Source organism: Peromyscus californicus, unplaced genomic scaffold, assembly GCF_007827085.1.
Source record: "Peromyscus californicus insignis strain IS unplaced genomic scaffold, ASM782708v3 Scaffold_14__1_contigs__length_90479793_seg_2, whole genome shotgun sequence".
NCBI classification, from domain to species: domain Eukaryota; kingdom Metazoa; phylum Chordata; class Mammalia; order Rodentia; family Cricetidae; genus Peromyscus; species Peromyscus californicus.
Window position 1 is genome coordinate 70,229,849 of NW_026294436.1, and position 20,243 is coordinate 70,250,091.

A 20,243-nucleotide genomic window follows, 5' to 3' on the forward strand; every position below is an offset into this window, starting at 1 on the left:
AAAAGCAGGAAACGCCTTGAAGGGCAATTGGCCCCACCAGCTCATATGGAATCTGCCCTGCAACTCGCGTCTGGGCACGTAGGCACGGGTGTGCAGTGATCACTCCCACTGCAGCCCAGGTCCTTATCAGCGGCATTCACAGATCTGTGGTGGCCCGGAGTGGGGTTGGGGAGAGCTGGAGGAGGTGGTGGGGGGGGGACCATCCCGCCTCTCTGTGAGGGCGGAGGTGGGGATCTAAGAAGATTGGCATCCCGATGCGCCCCTCCTCCCAGCAGCTCTCCTCTCCAACCCAGTCCTAGAAGGAGACACAGGCCGGTGGCCACCTGCCAAGTCAGGCTTGGGCGGCGAGGGAGGAGGGGCAGGGGCCCCGGGAGGTGGCCTTTGCGATACCGGGGCCACTCCTGCCGACTCTGGCCGTGCGGGAGCGAGCTGGCTGTACAAAAGGCCCCGGCGAGGCAGGGCGGGCCTGCGGCGGGAGGTGGGCTCTAGACCCCCCACCTGTTGCGGGGCGCTGCGGGCTGCAGAGATGGGCCGCTACTCTGGCAAGACGTGCCGGCTGCTGTTCATGCTGGTGCTCACCGTGGCCTTCTTCGTGGCCGAGCTGGTGTCGGGGTACCTGGGCAACTCCATCGCGCTGCTCTCGGACTCGTTCAACATGCTGTCTGACCTGATCTCCCTGTGCGTGGGCCTGGGCTCGGGCTACATCGCGCGGCGTGGTACCCGCGGCTCCGGCGCCACCTACGGCTATGCTCGCGCCGAGGTGGTGGGCGCGCTCAGCAACGCGGTCTTCCTCACCGCGCTCTGCTTCACCATCTTCGTGGAGGCCGTGCTGCGCCTCGCGAGGCCCGAGCGCATCGACGATCCCGAGCTGGTGCTCATCGTGGGCACCCTGGGGCTGGCAGTCAACGTGGTGGGGCTGCTCATCTTCCAGGACTGCGGAGCCTGCTTTGCGGTCTGCACGCGGCGCCGGCGCCGGACCCGCCCTCCGCAACCGCCGCCCCAGGGGGACCCTTGTGGCGCTTTGGGGAGCCCCCAAGGGGCTGCGGCAGCCACGGCCCCCGGCTCAGATGCAGTAGTGACTCTCCGGGGGGCCTCGGCCGGAAGAAAGCTGCAGGAGGGCGCGACTGTGTTCTCAAATGTAGCAGGTGCCTTTCGGTTGCATCCTTCCGGACTGGGACCGCTTTGTCCTTCCCTCCATCCTCCCTCCTGCCCCAGGCATCTGGTCCCTTTTTTTCATCCACTCTCTCTTGTTCCTTTTGTTTCCTGACAGATTTAAAAAAAAAAAAAAAAAAAAAAAAAACCTCCTCTTGGTAGCCTGTTCTGCCCCTCTTAACTTTCCTTCCTCCCCTCCCTCCTCCTCTCCCTTCTCCCTTCTCTGCCTTCTTTCTCCCCCTCTCCCCCATTTCTCCCTCCCTCCTTTCCTCCTTGACCCCGCAGTCCTTATCCTCTCCCCTCTCCTTGTGGCAGTATTGATCTTGGAAATCAATTCTTACTATTGGGCAATAGAGAGCACTCCCTATCCCTCCCCTCCCCTGGTGCTATCTGGACTGTTTCCTCCCTTGACAAATCAATGTCAGGGCTCTCCTCTGCCCCTTGGGTGGTGTGGATTTGGGGGATAGGTGTGGGCTTATACTTGTCCCGTTTTAAATTTGAAAAGTGTGTGTGTGAAGTCCAAGGGTGGACCGCGGGCTTCCTCTGGGTTGACAGGCACCTGTCTGGGCTGAGTGTGGGAGAGGTGGGGACTCCCATAGGCTAAGAGGAATTGAAAATAACCAAACTGCATTTTGAGTTCACTGGTTCTTTTTGTTTGTAGAACTTATACACAACACAAGGTTTCTTCTTTGAATGCAGGTGATTCCCTGAACACCCAGAATGAGCCAGAGGAGATGATGAAAAAAGAGAAAAAGTCTGAAGCACTGAACATCAGAGGTAGGTTGTCTCTGGATTCACTGCAGACCCTTCCCCGTAGTTCATGGTGCTGTGCTGCAATGGTGACTTCTGTCCGGCTTTAGTAAGGCAACAGTTTGATGGAAAGTAGGTCAGTTACCTGCAGACTATGACCCTCTTCTCTTGCCTAATCATTGCATTGATTCTGAGGGAAAAACTAGTTGCTAATGATTTATCTTTGCTCTAATTAAGCCACACCACAGCTGCCTGCTGCATGTTCTTCTGGGTTACACATAGTGTCATGTTCCACTAATCCCCACATGTCAGTGTCATGGTATCCTAAGTTCCACATAAGAGTGTTGCATCTCACTGAGTACCAGACATGAGTGTCCAGGTCTCCTGACCTCCACATTACCAGTGAATTGTTCTCCTGAGCTCGATATATGTATCATGTTCTCCTGATCCCACATATCAAGGACATGTTCTCTTGACTTCCATGTGTCATGTTATTCTCATATCCACACATGTAACATGTTCTCCTGATATCCACACATCAGTCACAGCATGTTCTCTTGACCTCCACATTATCAGTGAAATGTTCTCCTGATCCCCACATAGCAATACAATGTTCTTCTAACCTCTACGTATATGTCATGATCTTCTTAAATCACCATATGTATCAAGTTCTCCTAATCCCTATACATCGATGTCATGTTCTACTGATCTCCATATATCAGTGTCGTGTCTCCTGATGTCCATGTATGAGTGTCATGTTCTGCTGATCTTCACACATGTGTCATGTTCTGCTGATCTTCACATATGTCTTGTTCTCCTGATTCCCATACATCAGCATCATGTTCTCATGAATTCTACCACTCAGGGACAGGTTGGTCTGATCTCATCTCCACACATCAGTGTCACATGACTGCTATACTTGGTTTTCTACTTTCACGAATACTACTGACATAAAATGTATCCTATTTATTTAAGAAGAGTGTGTGTGTGTGTGTGTGTGTGTGTGTGTGTGTGTGTGTGTGTGTGTGTGATATGCTGGGGATGGAACCCAGGGCCTTGTACATGTTAAACACATGCTGTACCTTTGGTCCATACCCAAAGCCTCATTGCAGCTTATTTTAACTGGCTATGATTTGTTTGTTTTGAGACAGGGTACTCTTATATAGCCATGGCTGGCCTGGTACTCAATATGGAGCACAGGTTGACCGTGAACTTGTGGCAATTCTCCTTTCTTAGCCCCCTCACTGCTGGAATTACAGCATATTTACCACTATGCTTGGTGTTGACTGTGATTTTGCTAAAGGTGGAAAAAACAAACAAATCATAACCAGTTAAAATAAGCTGCAAGTGTAGCACTCATGTGACGCTGATGTGTGGAGATCAGATGGGTACCAACTGTTGAGTCCTCTGTTCACACCAGGGTGCATGGGAGCCTCACCACAACACTGTAGGTGTATGCCACTGCAGGCAGCTGGTGGGGGGCAGGGCAATCAACCAGAGTCACCAAACTAGAAAGTAGCAGAGGCTACCTGTCTCTTCCCCATAAGGCATCTTCCACTCACAGCGTCCCTGGAATCCTGCCCGTGTGACAGTGTTCTCCTGGGACTGCCTCCTGCACTCCCTCTCCTCCTCAGGAACCCCCCTTCACTCCACAGTGTTCTCATCAGGAAAACCCCCCTTCCCCAAAATGTCCCTGACACACCCAGCTCGGAGTCTGGCCTGTGTGCCTTCACTCAGTGGGCGACTGTGACAGCAGTCAGGTACTACTGTACCCTTCAAAAAAGCTAGAAGAAAAGGCTTGGAGTATTTTTTTTTATTTTTATCATAAAGAAAGGGAAAAGAAAGAAGGGTTCAGAGAAGTAGATATTTGACTTAATGTTGCATAGTATGTACATGTATCAGAATATAGCACAGGGAGCTTGGCTTTAGTGGTACGGAACCGTCACCTGAGCACTCCAGAAGCATGAACTGGAGGCCACCCCGACAATCCAGTGAGGCCCTGTGTCAAAACAGATAAAGGAGAGAAATGACCCAAACCAGCATTTCCCCCAAACAAGTCAAAACAGTCCTCAGCATGTTCAATGTTTTATTTATCAGTTAAAATGAAACTTTGTCTTCCCATCTTGCCAGGGAACTGTGTTCTCAGGACAGTGGACACTCCTTCTTCACACTTTGTCTGACTAGGAAACAAGATGTTAGCAGGTGGGGGTGTAGCTTTGTGGTAGGGTGTTCGCCTAGATTGCTGTAGATCCTGAGTTCTATCCCAGCACTGAAGATACATTTTATGTGTATACGGAGAGATGAGGGGGTACATTTAGTGTTAATGATTTCAACAGTTGTGTTGTATTGTTGGTGCTGGGGCTTGAACCTATGGCTTTGTGCATGCTACATACACACTCTTCACTTAGAATCTTTACCCCATCCACAGCTTTTTTTTTTTTTTTAAATCAGCTGAATCATGATAGTTTGGGCCCTAATTCTGCTTAGCAGAGTTTAGACACCATTAGGATGGACTGAAACAGAATAGAAAAGAGAAATACATCAGAAGGATGGGGTTTGTTTATTTTTTTGCTTCAGCTTGTATCTCCATGTGTGCTGGGATGCAACTCAAAACTTTTAGTGTAGCCTGTGGGGACCAGAAGTGTGGGAGCCACTGTTGTGTGGGATTCTCAGTGGCCAAGCGTGGGAAACCTGGGGTGGGAACTGAAACTTGTGTAGGACAGGATGCAGCAGCCCTCTATCCAGACTTGGAGGCATCCATCCTCCCCTCATGCTCTGCTGTGGCCGTTCTCAAGAGAGTCGCATTCTGTAGTCCAGGTTGGTCTTGCAGCTAGCCGGGATTCTCCTTAAAGTCCCGAGTGCTGGGCTTATAGGCCCAAGCTGCTGCTCAGACTTTTCCCTCTACCTGTGTGTCTTTGAGCCTCCACTGTCGGCCCCTAGGAAGTGAGGGTGTGACCCCCATCACATTTAAATGAGGCTAAGAGTCCTGAGATAGGGACACTAAGAATGAGGAGGAGACAGTAGGTTTTCCTCTTTGGATAGTAACATTTGGTCCTGTCACCAAGAAAGCAAAGGCTTCCTTAGCTTGTGTCAGGGGAACAGGTGGGTAGGGCAACCTTCTGGGAAGGTTCTGAATTTCTTTCCTGTGGCTGGGAACAGGGGCTGGGGAGGATGGGAGACAGAGATCTAGAAAGTGGGACTGTCTCATGTATATATTGAATCAGTGTCCTGTTGCTTTAAGTAACCACTCCATAAAAGGCATGGGGACAATGCCATTTACCAAGGGTGTCCCTCAGAGGCTAGGATGTGTGAGCAGCTCAATTCAAATACCTTCCAGGTCAGACTATTCAAGTCTCATCCATGAGCGAGCAATTAGCAATTGAAATCATTACCAGTTCTACTGAGTGAACCTTTTGGATAGCTGGGGTGACCAGGCAGACCTTCATTAACTATATATTTTCTTCTAGAACAGTTCTTTAACAACATCTATGTGCATTCAAATCACCCAGGCAATCTTGTTCAAATGCTCACTTGGCTTTGGTGGTTGTGTGATCTTGGTCAAGTGGCTTAGCCGTTCAGTGCCTCAATGTCCCCCTTTGTAGAGTGGAGAGGGAATCTCAGGTGGACCTTGAGGGGTGGGGCTCCCTCCTGCCTCTCCTTTTCCTCTGGTTTCTGTTAGCACTGTTGGACGTGAGGTTCATTCCTGTGCCGTGTGTTTTGTTTCTGTCTCTTCTAAGAGACTGATTTCTTCAAGTTTAGCTCCTTCCTTCCCATGAGGACTGGCTTGCTGCTGCTGCTGGTGGTGAGTGGGTGGGCATACTGGGTGTATTTTAATCCCACTATGAGCTCTCGAAGTTCATGCACCCTGACCAGAGTCTCCATCTAAATGCTCAAGCTTACTGGTTCTCTCGATGACTTCGTTGGCTGGTTTTGCTCCCTGTATTTCTGATCATATATAACAGAAATTCAACACTCTATTTTATTTTATACTGGGTCTTCTTATGTAACCTTGGCTGGCCTGTAACTCACAGATATCTGTCTGCCCATGCTTCCACATTTCTGGAATTAAAGGCATGTTCCACCACACCCTCTTTTAGGGCCAAATACCCTGTGTCCAGCAGCACTGTTGGCCTGACACACCTCCTACCTCCAACACTGTCCTGCTGGGGTCCCCCACTGCTTCTGTAAAGTATCAGGTGCTGGGTGGCCTTTTCTCCGCCTTTATGGCCAGGGCAGTTTCATAGTTTTTTAAACTTTTGTTATGTTTTTCTGAGACAGAGTCTTAGTATGTGGCCTAAAGAGGCCTGGAAGTCTCTTTGTAGCCCAGGCTGGCCTGAAAATCTCCATGTCGTCCAACCTGACCCTGAATTTTCCATCCTTCAGCCTCAGCCTTCTGGGTAGTTAGATTGTAGGTGGATACCATCATGCCCAGACACAGGTGATCTTTTAAAAAAGTCATATTTATTTATTGCATGTATAATAAATATATTATATGAATGTACATGTGTACATGTGTAGAGGTCAGAGGACGACTTGCAGGAGTCAGGTTGCTCCTTCTTTCTACCACGCCGGTCTGGGGGATCGAACTTCAGTCATCAGGCTTGGCAGCAGGGACCTTTGTCTCTGAACCATCAGCATGTTCTGTTGACAGGTGTCCTTAATGTCAACCTGGTGATTTAAAGTTCTTTTTTGGTGTGATTTTGTGGGGTGTGCTGGGTCATGTGAATGACACCCCTTTCTCAGATCTAGACAGGACCCACGTGAGATTGAGACTGTTTCTAACAAGTTCTTCCGCTTCTGCCGCTGCTGCTGCTCTGATTTCGAGGAGCAGGATTCTGGTGTTCCTTTCAGGAACGCAAATACTTTGTGTCTCTATTTTTAATCCCTCTGACCAGATTTTCACTGAATTTCCTGAATTCTAACTTAATCCACAGCCCAGATCTTCTTTGCTGAAGATTGAAGACTTTCTGCAATTAATTGGCTGAGACCTTTAGAACATACAGCTTTAACCCTTACACATAGAGTTTTAATTTTACGTGATTGTGACAAATGACTTTTTATTCAGAGGAAACTTCATCAGCGTCCTTGCTGTTTAGGCCTTCTTAAACTGAGCACCACGAAAAGGGGGAATGGATTAGGGCTGAGGGAAGCCAGAGACCCAAAAGTACCACTCTTGATGTTCATAGTTCTGTCTGAAACTGTACTCCAGAGGCAGAATGCTTGCCTGGCATGGGTGAGATGCTGGGCTCCATCCCCGCCACTGTAACCATAAAAACATCAAGAAAAGATGATGGGACCTCCATCATGCTGAGCTCATAAGGGACTCAGAGGGACCCTCCACATACCGGTCTCATGGAGTGTAATAAGGACGCAAACTTTGAAACCGTGAGGCATGCCTCAGTCCCAGCACTGGGATGCCGAAGCTGGAAGATTTGGAGTTGGAGGCCAGCCTGGGCTACACCGTGAGACTTTTTCTCTAATACAAAATAAAACAAAAGTTTAAAAGAATTTTATGTACAGATGCTTGTCTGAAAGAACAACACATCATTTGCTCAGCTCTGTTTCCCATCATGATGCCCTTTGATGGGTGGTGGGGGATAGTGATGTGGCAGTATTGGCTGGTGGCACAGTGAGTGACAGCTAGCCCAGGTTCTTCCTAGGTTGTTCCTCTTCCTGGGCTGTCTGGGTCCTGGGTTTATTTTTCTTTGTTTCTTTCTTTTTAATTAAAAAAAAAATGTTTTTGAAGCTGGGTGGTGGCAGCACACGCCTTTAATCCCAGCACTTGGGAGGCAGAACCAGGCAGATCTTTGTGAGTTCAAGGCCAGCCTGGTCTACAGAGCGAGATTCAGGACAGGCACCAAAACTGCACAGAGAAACCCTGTCTCAAAAAAAAAAGTTTTTGAAATTAAAATATATTTATATCATTTACCTTTAAAATAATTTTCATTACATTTGTGTGTGTGTATGTGTGTGTGTGTGTGTGTGTGTGTGTGAGAGAGAGAGAGAGAGAGAGAGAGAGAGAGAGAGAGAGAGAGAGAGAGAATGTATGGGTATGCATGTGGAAGTTAGAGGCCACAGGCCATCCTACGCTACCACATGGGTCCTGGGGACCAACCCCAGGTAACAGGTGCCCCCATTAGCTTGAACCATCACATGGCCCTGGCCTGAGATTTTGCTTTCTGAGTCGTTGCTATTGTTATTTTGTTTAAGATGGTCTCACTCTATAGCCTAGACTGTCCTCCTGCCTCAGCCTTCCAAATGCTGAGATTATAGGTGTATATCACATACTGGGCTTGTTTTTTTTTTTTTTTAAAATTCTGACCTATTCAGTGCTCTAACAAAAAGTGAACATCTGTGAGCTCAGATCACCGGTCATCATATGGCTCCAACACTTGGCTCTGGGATTCACTGGTCTGCCTTCCTTCCTGACAGGTGTTCTCTTGCATGTGATGGGAGATGCCTTGGGGTCCGTGGTCGTGGTCATCACGGCCATCATATTCTATGTCCATCCCCTGAGAAGTGAAGACCCGTGTAATTGGCAATGCTACATTGACCCCAGTTTGACTGTTATCATGGTCATCATTATTTTGTCATCTGCTTTCCCACTGATCAAGGAGACTGCTGTCATCCTGTTGCAGATGGTCCCCAAGGGAGTTAACATGGAAGAGCTCAGTAAGTAGACTGCATGCACACGGGGACCACCAACGCTTTAACATCGCTTGATCCAGAGGGTTATGATCACAGAACAGTGCTTGATTGGTGTTTTCTGAAGCACCCTAGATCTTCATGTGATAGAGGCATGCTTCATGTGTCTTACAGACTGGGATGATAATTCACAGCTCCAAGAACCAAAGGTGCTTTGTAGCACGATTCTGAGAATGTAAAGATTGGTCAAAATGCACTGCTGGGTGGTTTGACCTCACGACAAGGATGTGTTTTAATTCTACTAAAGCCACTCTGCAAGACCTAGATTTTTTTTTTACCCTCTTTTTAATATATACCTTTATACCTTCCTCCTCCCCGCAAAAGATGAGTCATTCATGGTATAGATAATGCCTTTCAGATAGTTGACATTCATGGGTTGGGAAGTTACTTGGTGGCACATTACACTGTAAAAAGGCCGTGTTAAAGGGCCCCTCCTCGGTCTAGAGTGAAGTCTTCTTGTTTTCTTTGCTCAGATAGAAGTCAGAGTCTCCCCTCAGTTATGTGCCTCAGAGGTGAAAGGTTTCAGAGACTTTGAATATGTGCTTAGAAGTAGCATTCTGGTAAGTGCTTATGATCCATGCTGCTAAACTAGCCCATCTTGCTGTCTGTCTGCCTGTCTGCCTATCTATCTATCTGTCTGTCTGTCTATCTATCTATCATCTATCTACATACCTACCTATCTCTATCATCTGTTCAACTATTGATCTATCAATCAATTTCATCTATATATCTATTTATCTCTGTATCATCTACATATCTATTTATCATCTATCAATTACCTATTTATCACTCATCTATCTATAATCTATGTATCTCTTGTCTATTTAACTATCATCTATTTGTCTATGTATGTATGTATGTATGTATGTATGTAAGATCTATCTATTTATCTATCTATCTATCTATCTATCTATCTATCTATTTATCTATCTATCTATCTATCTAAACTGAGATAGGGTCTCCCTATGTTGACCTGACTGGCATGGAACTTGCTATGTAGAGCAGGCTAGCTTGGAACAGACTGTGCACATGTAGCCCAGGCTGCTTCAGAACTTACTGGTCTTGAACTTGCAATCTTTTTGCCTCAGGCTCTTGAGTTACTTATAGGCTAACACTGTGTGGTGTAGAAAATCAGAGGGAAGGGTGGTTATGGGCAAATGAACCCTTGAGGGACAGTTCTTCTTCTGTGGGCTGTGATAAACACACAGCCTTGGTGGGCATGGTTAGGCAGGCAGGCCCCTCTCAGGCTTCTATTTCAGCACTCACCATTGGCTCTTGTCTGCTCCTGTCTGTTGTAGTGAGCAAGCTCTCTAGCGTGCCTGGAATTAGCAGTGTTCACGAAGTGCACATCTGGGAACTGATAAGTGGGAAGATCATCGCTACCCTGCATGTCAAGTACCAGAAGGGCACGGAGTACCAGGATGCCAGCAGAAAAATCCGAGAGATCTTTCACCATGCTGGAATCCACAGTGTGACCGTCCAGTTTGAAATGGTGGACTTGAAGGAAGCCCTGGAGCAGAAGGACTTCTTGCTGACCTGCAGTGCCCCCTGCATCTCCCAGAGCTGTGCCAAGAAACTGTGCTGTCCCCCGGGGGTGCTGCCACTGGCTCTCGTCAATGGCTGTGCAGAGCACAATGGTGGACCCCATCTAGATGCTCAGGAAGTGGCCATTGATATGGCTTCGGATGGCGGTCCAAGGGAACAGGGACAGACTCTTAGCAAGACTCAAGAGGAACATCACTATGAAAACAGTACTCATTTTTAGTGGGTTTCCACACAAAACCAGACTGTCTGGACAGGCACTTTGGGTCACCAGCTCTGCTTGTGGAAAGAGCTTTGTTGGTGTGTACCCTGTCAGTAGGGGTCAGATGTTTGGGATGTTCGTGGAACAAGCCTGCTGATTTTCATGTGGTCACCCCTTTCCATTACCCTGGGCGTCTCATGCTTCCCTGCAACAATTTTAGCGTGAACGTGGGTTTCCTCAAGCAAACTTCACTCGCGTGTGTATCAGGGATATTGAAGGCTGGGACTCAGTAACCATGGCACAGGACTCAAACTCAGTCTTGTCTTGTGGTGCTGGGGAATTGAACACAGGGCTCATGTGTACTAAGGAACTGCTCTGTTACAGAGATTCACCATGGCCCTTGTTTTTAAAGTGTTTAGAATTTCTAGCTGACTCTCAAATGAGCTCAAAGCTTAAATGGGTAGGAAAAAAATTGAGGCACATGAACTATGTTTTCCTCTCTTCCCCTCAAAGATCATAAAAGATGGAAGTCAGCTATCTGTGGCACTTCAGAAATATATATTGTTAGGTCCATTCTTGGACCATGAGAAACAGACACCTAATAAAAAATGCAAAATGCTTAGTTGTTAAGGTGCACAAACAGAAAGCCTCTTAAGGCAGAAAATGCTCTCAACACATTAGAGGAGGTAGACTTTACTGGGGTGGAGGGGAAAGTAGGTTCTGGACCATCTCTTCATTCTGTGAGGTGTGAGGTGGCTACCGTTTACTTTCTGCTGGGAGCTAAGCTGAGCTGTGGTGTGTTGCCAATGTTTAATCATGTAACACATTCATTACACTCAGAAGTGTGGGGACAGACTTCTACTTTCTTATTTACTTATTTACCATTTCTGAGAGTCTCCAGGTAGGATTGTTGGCGCTTGTTGTTCTGATAATGATTTTTTTGTCCGGATTTCCCCACAGTCTTCTCTTTACGATCACATTGATCCATGTAGTATTGACCAGGGGGAGATGAATATTCCAGGGACAGGAAAATATTCATTCCTGCTTAATGAATAAGCTAGCCTGCCTTTGCTTTAATTTGGTATATTTTAAAGTATTTATTATAGTTGCCAACTAGTAACTGTATGGAAAAGTTGTATCCAATCGAGAAATGAAAAGTAATTTGATTGCTGCTTTTAATGTGTTTGATGGCACTTAGAGTTTTATGTCTGTGACCCACGTTACCAAGTTCAAATAAATTGTTTATGATCTGATTCAGACACATAACGGAACTGTATTGGTAGGAGAAAGTGCAGAAATGTCTGTCATGTGTTTAACACCTTACCTTGTTTGGGCATCCTTGTTTAATCAAAGCCTCATAGGTATGACATGGGGATGCCTGACTGAGGGAGCCAGCACGGAGTTTGACAAGCTCCAAGGCTGGTGGAAAGTTATCTTGTCCTAGGCTGTCAGCTTTGGTCGTATTGAGAAACTACACAGGACTCATCAGAAGTGGTGAATGGTCACAGAAACGGCACCCAGAGTTTTCAGTGCAAACACCATTTTAAAGAAACTGTCTTTCCTGGGTGTAGTGGCATATGCCTGTAGCCCCAGCTACTCAGGAAGTTGAGGAGGGAAAGTCACTTGAACCTAGGAGTCCAGGCAAAATAGTGAGACTCAGTTTTTTGTTTGTTTGCTTGTTTTTTAGCTATTAGTCTTAAATTTAGAGGTTGTTGGGCAGCTATGGTCAGGAATATAGGAAATTCTTTATTCCTTTTAAGTTGGTTAGATCAACCATCCTTAAGTAAATAGAAAACTGTATAAAACCTTTCTAATTCCCAGAAGTTTTTGTGTTAGATTGTATGCACTTTATAAGCTAGGAGCAAAGACAAAATTTCTACTTTGGGCATCAAACATAACAGGCTAGTGGATTCCCTAGGAACCCAGCATGGTGATGGGTGAGCAAATTCCTCCACATAAACACTGTTTAATGCCTTAGCTGAAGCCAAAGTAGAAATTTGTCTCTAACTTAAAAATCTGAATTCCTATCACTGCCTTATTATTAAAGGAGAAACTAAAATTTTACAGCTTTCCTGCTACTAGCTAAAGGAATGTATTCTAGTTAGCATGTAAATAACAATCTTTAATCTCTGAAGTATTTTTCTGGAAAGAAAATACATTTAATTCTGACGTAATTAAACCTAACCTGAGAAAACGATCTTGATTGATGCTTGCATAGCAAATATAGACAGAAGCCAGTATGAAATATGGCTTTTTGAAGACAGCCGAAAGTGCATTTAATAATGTGCAAACAAGTCAAGAGGATGCAATGTTTCTGCTACATGATTGTATTCAACACCACCAGCCCTGGATGTTTGGTGTTTTTGCTTAGGGTTTCCCGGACCATTGATTGTCTTGTTTTTTTAATTATCTGAGGGCAGTGCATGATATTTTTCCCTCCCGAATCAGCAATCAGATGATGCATCTGGTGGACAAGACAACACACTTTCTTTGAGCTTAGGTAAACAGTGACACTCAGTTCGTGTTCCTGCATGCTCAGGTTGCTCCTAGAACCCCCAGCTCCAACCCTCCTGCCTGCTCTTCCTTCCATCCTGCTTGTCTTCTTCATTTCCCCCCTAAAGTGGTGGTGACCACCAATGTCAGGGCCTTCAAGGTTTCCAGGCAAACGCTCGACTCTGGAGCTGTAGCCCCAACCTCACAGACTTCTTTATAACATGCATTACACCCTCTGTGGGGCGTCAGGACTAGGTGTCCTGCATGCCGACTTGTCTGCTCTCCTTCGGGTATTTTCCTAGCTCTCCCGTCTTTGGTTCTCTATGGATAACACATCACTTCCTTCTTCCAGCACACTTCAGCACCAGTTATAGGAACCGATCCCTTTGTTTCATTTCCTATCTTCTAATCTCAATTTTAAAAATTGGGATCTTTGTTTCTTGACATTTGGTTATTCAAACACCCACAGGGCACACACACACACACACACACACACACACACACACACACACACACGCCCTGTAAATTAGGCACTCCAAGATTCAATGGAGTGCGTGTTTGTCTTTGTCAGGGTGTCTCCACCTTGACACGCTGGCATTCTGAGTTGGGTGTTCCAGACCATCTTAGGTATTGCATGTTATTTAGTAGCATTATTGGCTTCTAATCCCAAATCCCAAATCATCTCCCTAACTTATGACAACTAAGAATTCCTCTAGACATTCCCTGGGGAGAAGTTTTGTGTTCCTTCCTCCTTCTAAGCTACTAGGTGTAACTGTGTTTGAACAGTACTGATGGAACCCTCTCCCATCCCAAGCCCAGCAATGTTTTTAGTATCATCCATTCGGCAGAATTCACTACCCTGTCTCCCAGACTGGCCCCAAACTCTCCATCCCACAGCCTTAACCTCCTGAATCCAGGGGTTATAGGCATTCACCACCACACTTGGATTAGGATTCACTGTTGTTTTTTTTTTTGTTTGTTTGTTTTTGGTTTTTTCAAGACAGGGTTTCTCTGTGTAGTTTTGGTTCCTGTCCTGGATCTCGGTCTGTAGACCAGGCTGGCCTCAATCTCACAGAGATCCACCTGCCTCTGCCTCCCAAGTGCTGGGATTAAAGGCATGCGCCACCACCACCCAGCAGGATTTACTGTTTACAAGCAATACTTTAAAATGTATTTCATTTGTTGTGCCGAGGCTAGAAGCCAGAGCCTTGCTGCGTGGGCATCCACTCAACGGTTGAACCACCCCAAGAGCCAAGCACGTGGTAACCCAAGCCAAGCAGTTCAAGTTATCCTCAGTGAGTTCGAGGCTAGCCTTTCTACATGAGGTTTCAGTTTGGTCACACTTTGATTTGGGCTTTGCATTTCGTTAGAGATCACTGGCTGATGGTGAGCCTTCTCTATCGCTCTGTCCTTGCGTGACCTTCTGTCACCTTTTTGTGCTTCTGAGCTTATTTCCAGTCGAGTGACCTTGAGTGGGAACGAGGTTATCAAGCCAGCCAGGAAAGGAGTTTCTTTTTTTTTTTTTTTCTTTTTTTTTTTGGTTTTTCGAGACAGGGTTTCTCTGTGTAGCTTTGTGCCTTTCCTGGAACTCACTTGGTAGTCCAGGCTGGCCTCGAACTCACAGAGATCCGCCTGGCTCTGCCTCCCGAGTGCTGGGATTAAAGGCGTGCGCCGCCCGGCGAGTTTCTTAAACAGAACTTGTGTCAGACAAGAATCCTCAATGTATAAAATGTTCTTAGAATTTGGAGCAGCTCTGTTGTTTCCCGACACTTCCTCTCCCCTAAGCACCCCACCCCAGACCCTTTTTATTTACATGGAACTTTCTTAGCTAAGTTAGAAGGACAGGCGCCTTCGGGCCAGGCACTGAACCTACTCTGAAATGTAATGAGTATAATCTAGAAAAAGTGATTGTCAAGGGAGAGCCATCCCTTCTGGAGGCCTGAGGTTATGTTACAGTATAGTGGAGTTTTGTTGCTTAAAATCCTCCTTTTATTCTCAAGGGCACGTCTGCCAACGTATAACTATCACATTTTTGGGGGTGGGGGGATTGTTGAAAGGTTAAGGTGAAGAGTTTCAGTAACTCCTTGCTAATTGCACGTGAACCCCCCCACAACGATGTACATATACTTACCTGCTGCAGGTGGAAAATGTTCAATGGTGCTGTAAATGAATTGTTTTTGTGGAATTAAACAGACAATGTGAAGCAGCTGAACTTGTGGAGTCTTTGTCATTTGTGGTGGCTAATTCGGGCTTTTTTTGGGGGTGGGGTGGGGTGGCTAATTCATTGCTTAATAACACCCACGTCTGGTTTTCACAACCGGGGCCTGCCTAGTGTTTTTATACTCCGGCTCCCCATCACCTCTTGCAGCACCACAGGCCTTGTTTATTGGTTTTCCATCACTGTAACAGGTACCTGAGATAGTCAACTTGTAGAGAGACCCTGTCTCATCTCGGGTAGGAGTTTTGGAGGTTCTGGTCCATGAACAATGGGCCCTGCTGTCTGGGAGCCTGCGGATGAGACAGTACATCATGCTGGGAGTCTGTGGTGGTGCCGAATCACTTCTCACCTCATAGCTGGGAGGCAAAAAGAGGAGGGGAGCCACGTCCTCACTCTTTGCTTGACTGGCTTACCCCAGAGCTGGGGGAATCTGTAGGCCCCACCTCTTAATATTTCTAGCACCTTCCAGTTCGTAACAGGCTGGGAATGATACATCGACACATGGGATTTAAGGAACATTCTCCCAAGTGGGAGACTATGTCTCAAAAAATAAAGTGGAGAATGATTGAGGAAGACACTTGACATTGATCAATGGCCTGAACACACACACACACACACACACACACACACACACAGAGAAACACATAAACATACACACAAACACAGAAACACATAAACACACATACATAAACACATGCACAAACACACACATACACATATAAACACACACACAGAAACACATTAAACACACACAAACACGTAAACACACATACACACAGGTAAAACACATAAACACACACACATATAAACACACACACACACACACACACACACACACACACACACACACACACACACACACAAACCAGCACTCAATACACAAAGGTCTGCATTCCTCTGAGGAGTGTCTTGCCTGATATGAACCCACCCTGCACTCTGAGCTCTGTTCACAGTGACTGAGGACTGCCTTCCAGCTGCTCACAGAGGCCCCAGACACCCTAAAAAAGCCACTGTGCGTTCATTCACCCGACTTTCAAGCTGGCTTTCCTTCCTCAGTGCTGAGGGCCCCTCTTCCCCTTCAGTTGATAAGCATCACCGAGACCTGAAGAACTCTGGTGTGTGAGAGGGTAATTAGTTAGGAAGTGTCATTTAACATGGACTGGGTGTGACGTGGTGGCCTGCTGCCTGCATGCCAAAAAGACATTTCACCTTTTCACTCGCAGTGACCAGGGTTCGAGAGATGGCTCAGCAACCAAGGGCTCTTGCTGCTCTTGCAGGTTGCCAGCACCCCTGTGGAGGCTTGCAACCTCCTGGAACTCCGGTTTCCGGAGGTACGACCTACTCCTCTGTCACAGGCGCTGCACACACTCGTACCACGCAGACCCGCAGGCAAACACACGTCCAGTCAAAACGGACATTTCCCACACCGCTTCCTCCTCTGTGCCAGCTGTGACTTTGGCCCCGCGGTGGACTACAGACTTCAGCCCTTAACCTCCTGCTCATGAGTCTGAGACTCGCCGCCCTGTGTGTGGAAGCGGAGCCGTGTCTTGTCTGGTGTGAGGCAAGGGCCCTTCCCGTCGCCTGTTTTTTCACTACAATGTGTCAGGGCCGGGAGAAGGATGGCTGATCTAAAGCCAAAAAACACCTCACAGTGGCTCTACCCAAAGTAACTTTGCGTGGGACTCCGAATCTTTTGCTGTGTCTTTCCAGAGAGGGCGGGGAACACTCGGAGTGGGGCCTCAACACAGGCTGGGGCGGGTCACAATAGCAAGCAAGCCTCTTATCGCTGTCAGGGGACTGGGTTTCCCCCACCCCCAGGTGATCACGCCAGAGGGCTGGCTGTGGCCATATTCCTATCCTCAAAGTCATTCAGAAAGAAAGCAACACAATGTCGTGAGGAGGAGCGATGTTTATTTAATACTTGTGGTATGGCTTTCGCTTTCAGTATAAAAAACTTGCACTCACCAGCACATCCTAGGTGGAGAGATCCGACGGGACTCGTGGTGCTGTTGAACTTGGGTTGTAGAAGACTGTATAGGAGAAATATTATTTCGGCAATTAGCGTGTTCTTGAGGCTGTGCTGTGAAGTGGAGGGTGTGAGCATTCCACCTGGGATTAGATTCCGGCGCTTTCACGCTAGCTCTCCGACCATCAGGAACACCACGTCAGAGGACACGCAAAATTCTCAGACCTCACCTTCACCTTCGGTATAAAGGGGCAAAGCATCACCTCTTCCCTGTGAGAGTGTGGCTGAAAACGGCCAGGGTGGGAGAGCTTCCTTGTGAAGCATCGGGTCTCTTTAAAGCCCTAACGTTCGTTAGTAAAATCGCAGACAGGATGATCCTTATTTTTAACTCACTACTCACAGTGGCAACGCCAGCACGTTTAACAAAGGTCGATACTCATTTAGATATTGGATTGATCAATTAATTATTTATTTATCCAGGGGACAGGTCTCAAATAGCTTAGGTTGGCCTCAGGCTCAAGACGGAGCCCCAAATGACCTTGAATTCCTGATCTTCCTGCCTCTGCTCACCACGTGCTGGGATTACGGGCAGGGATTGAGTTACACACCTAGTTTGCAATTAGAGTTTAAATTCCCTGAAGGTGGAAGGTGGATGGTATAACCAAAGAGCAATGCAGACCTGATCACACACCAGAACATTCAAGGGAGCTTATTCCTAGGAAATCAAAATGCACGTCATGCTGCTGGGCTTCCAGGAGATACTATGGCTCTCTCTCTCTCTCTCTCTCTCTCTCTCTCTCTCTCTCTCTCTCTCTCTCTCTCTCTCTCTATCATCTATCTGTCTATCACCTGTCTGCCTATCACTGCCTATCAACTGTCTGTCTGTCTTGAGACTGAACCTCATTATGTGCCCTTGGCTGGCCTGTAACTCCATGCACAGGCTGCTGATGTATAGGATAGTCTTTGGAGCCAAACTGCCTCCATCTTCAGGAGTTCTGCTGGGTGACGGTCATCACAGCTGTTGACAGGGCTTGTTGACATCTTGCCTTCACTCAAAGAAGGATCAGAGAGGAGCATAATGGAATCCACAGCGGAGTAGCCAGCCACTCTGCCACCCAGCTGTATGCAATTCTGCCCTAATTCAAGAGGTCTCCTCCAGAGGCTGGGGGGAGGAGCTAGAGGCTGTAGATAGGGAGGGACTAGAGGGGGGGCTTTTTCCAGGTGGCTACCAGAAAGAGGGACTGCTATCATCCCTGCTGAGTAAAGACTTGACCTTTTCAGCACAGCACCCACAGTCCTGTAAGTAACCCCTCACCTGTCTGAAAGGAAGCAACTCACTAGTCTCCCAGCAGGAGCTTTAGCAGACTAGCACCTCGGTTTGATGTTGGGACCTCAGGAGGAGGGGTAGGTACTGTTTATGCCCACTGCACAAGGACAGCTGGCCTTGAACTCACAGGAAGGTGGGAGCTACCATGTCCAGCTTATGTTGGTCCATTTTAATGAAGCAGGTGATGAGCGTTCAAATCCTGGCTCAAAAACCACTTAGAAGCTTGTGATTTGGGCATGCCAGTGTCTTCTGCAGCAGAAGAGTGAGATGGAGGGGTATGTGAGGGTTAAGGGAGATGCTGCACACAGCTGGCAGAGCCAGGGAAGGGTAAAGGGCTGTGCATGTGATGAGCACCCCTGTAGGGTTCTGCTCCAACTGTCTCGAGCTTTAGGACTACATGAAATGCATTGCTTCTGTTCTGTCTCCCCACCCCCCCTTTTAAGATTTATTTATTATGTATACAGTATTCTGTCTGCATGTACACCTGCAGGTCAGAAGAGGGTGCCAGATCTCATTACAGATGGTTGTGAGCCACCATGTGGTTGCTGGGAATTGAATCTAGAACCTCTGGAAGAGCAATCAGTGCTCTTAACCGCTGAGCCATCTCTCCAGCCCTCTGTCTCCTATATAACTGGTAAAAAATAACTTCAAAGCCAGGCATGGTGGTGAATAACTGTAATTTCAGCTTTTAGAAATCTGAGACAGGAGGATGGAGGGTTCCAGGCCAGCCTGGGCTACATAGTGAGACCTGGTTTCCAAAACCAAAAACAAGCATGCAAACAAAACCCCAAACATAAGGGCTTTAACTCTTATAAGACCTGCAAACTCCTAAGGTTACTTTTCCCTTTGTTCTCGCTTATTCTACTGCCTGAACCTTCCATCGGTGTTACCATTGTGGGTATTTGAGGTAGGGGAAGACAGATGGAGTCAACATGAACCTGGTCACCGGGGAGGCACACACAGCTCGTGAGAAGCCGGACTCACTCAACACCGGGGGACTCTGATGTCCACCCCTGCATGAGAGCATGGGTGCAGACTGCAAGGTGCAGGCCATGCCTCCTCACTCATTTGCATCACGCTGGTACTTTGTCTTTTGACACTGTCCTGTGTCAGGGGCTCCCCTTGATGTCCTGAGTCACGCCCCACTCTCTAACAGAAAGAACGGTCAGTGAGATATCTGGGGCTCCCTCGAGTCAACCTCGTGTTGGGGAGGAGATGTCCTCCTATCAGCTCTTTGCACTGGCCCGGGCCCAGGCCGCCACACCCACATCCATTTCAAGCCATCAAATTGGAAACAGATGTTTTCGTCCCTGTTGCTCATTCGATAAGAGTGTCCTTTGTTCTGCTTTGGGGGCTGCTGCCGGCTCCTGCTGTTGTTACTCACTTCATGTTTTAGTTTTCTTTTCAAAGCCTCTCTTAAAACATTTTGATTTCTTACTAAACGCCAATGGAACAAAACAGAGCAGGCATGTGCAAAGCGTCTCAGAAAATCCCAGACAGCAGAGGGAAACTGCTCAGTGCGATCACCATGTATGTTTTGGTTTTCGGTTCTTCTTTCAAAAACAGTTAACTGCGCGTTCTGGGTCTTTTCAAGACAGAACTTGTTTTTCTTCACCTTCACATAATATTCCATTCTGCAGAAATACCAATTAGATAGCCGGTCTTCTGTTGATGGACTTTATCTCCTTTAAGGAATTGTGTGGACTTTAAACACCCTGGCTTGCCTCTGGTTGCTGTGTGCGTGTGGATTTTTGCTTGATGACAACTTCAATGTGCTCTATACTGTTCTGCCTCTCTGCTTCTAAATTCGAGCATACACTATTTATGCGAGCTCAGAAGAAGTTCATAGCAACAGTTTTCATCTCACACTTCCCTTCTTGTCATGCCA

General features: G+C 47.1%; 1 protein-coding gene and 1 long non-coding RNA gene across 3 annotated transcripts in view; one reads left to right on the plus strand and one right to left on the minus strand.

The window, feature by feature from the left end:
• Positions 1-691, minus strand: part of LOC128110124 (uncharacterized) — a 41,652-nt gene extending 40,961 nt beyond the window's left edge. For both annotated transcript variants that reach the window (XR_008218050.1, XR_008218049.1), the window contains exon 1: positions 580-691. This is a non-coding gene — a long non-coding RNA (uncharacterized LOC128110124). The remainder of the gene's footprint in view (positions 1-579) is intronic.
• Positions 224-15,056, plus strand: Slc30a10 (solute carrier family 30 member 10). The gene is made up of 4 exons (XM_052737942.1): positions 224-1,145; positions 1,852-1,929; positions 8,335-8,574; positions 9,906-15,056. Exons 1-4 carry the CDS (start codon positions 527-529, stop codon positions 10,370-10,372), a joined length of 1,404 nt encoding a protein of 467 aa, XP_052593902.1. The 5' UTR covers positions 224-526; the 3' UTR covers positions 10,373-15,056.
• Positions 15,057-20,243: the final 5,187 nt, after the last annotated feature.

Excerpts from the sequence above, each read along its gene's own strand:
- Slc30a10 (XM_052737942.1), top strand. The coding sequence starts at position 527 with ATGGGCCGCTACTCTGGCAAGACGTGCCGGCTGCTGTTCATGCTGGTG. Across the intron at positions 1,146-1,851 it reads TGTGTTCTCAAATGTAGCAG|GTGATTCCCTGAACACCCAG; the intron begins GTGCCTTTCGGT and ends CTTTGAATGCAG. Across the intron at positions 1,930-8,334 it reads TGAAGCACTGAACATCAGAG|GTGTTCTCTTGCATGTGATG; the intron begins GTAGGTTGTCTC and ends CCTTCCTGACAG.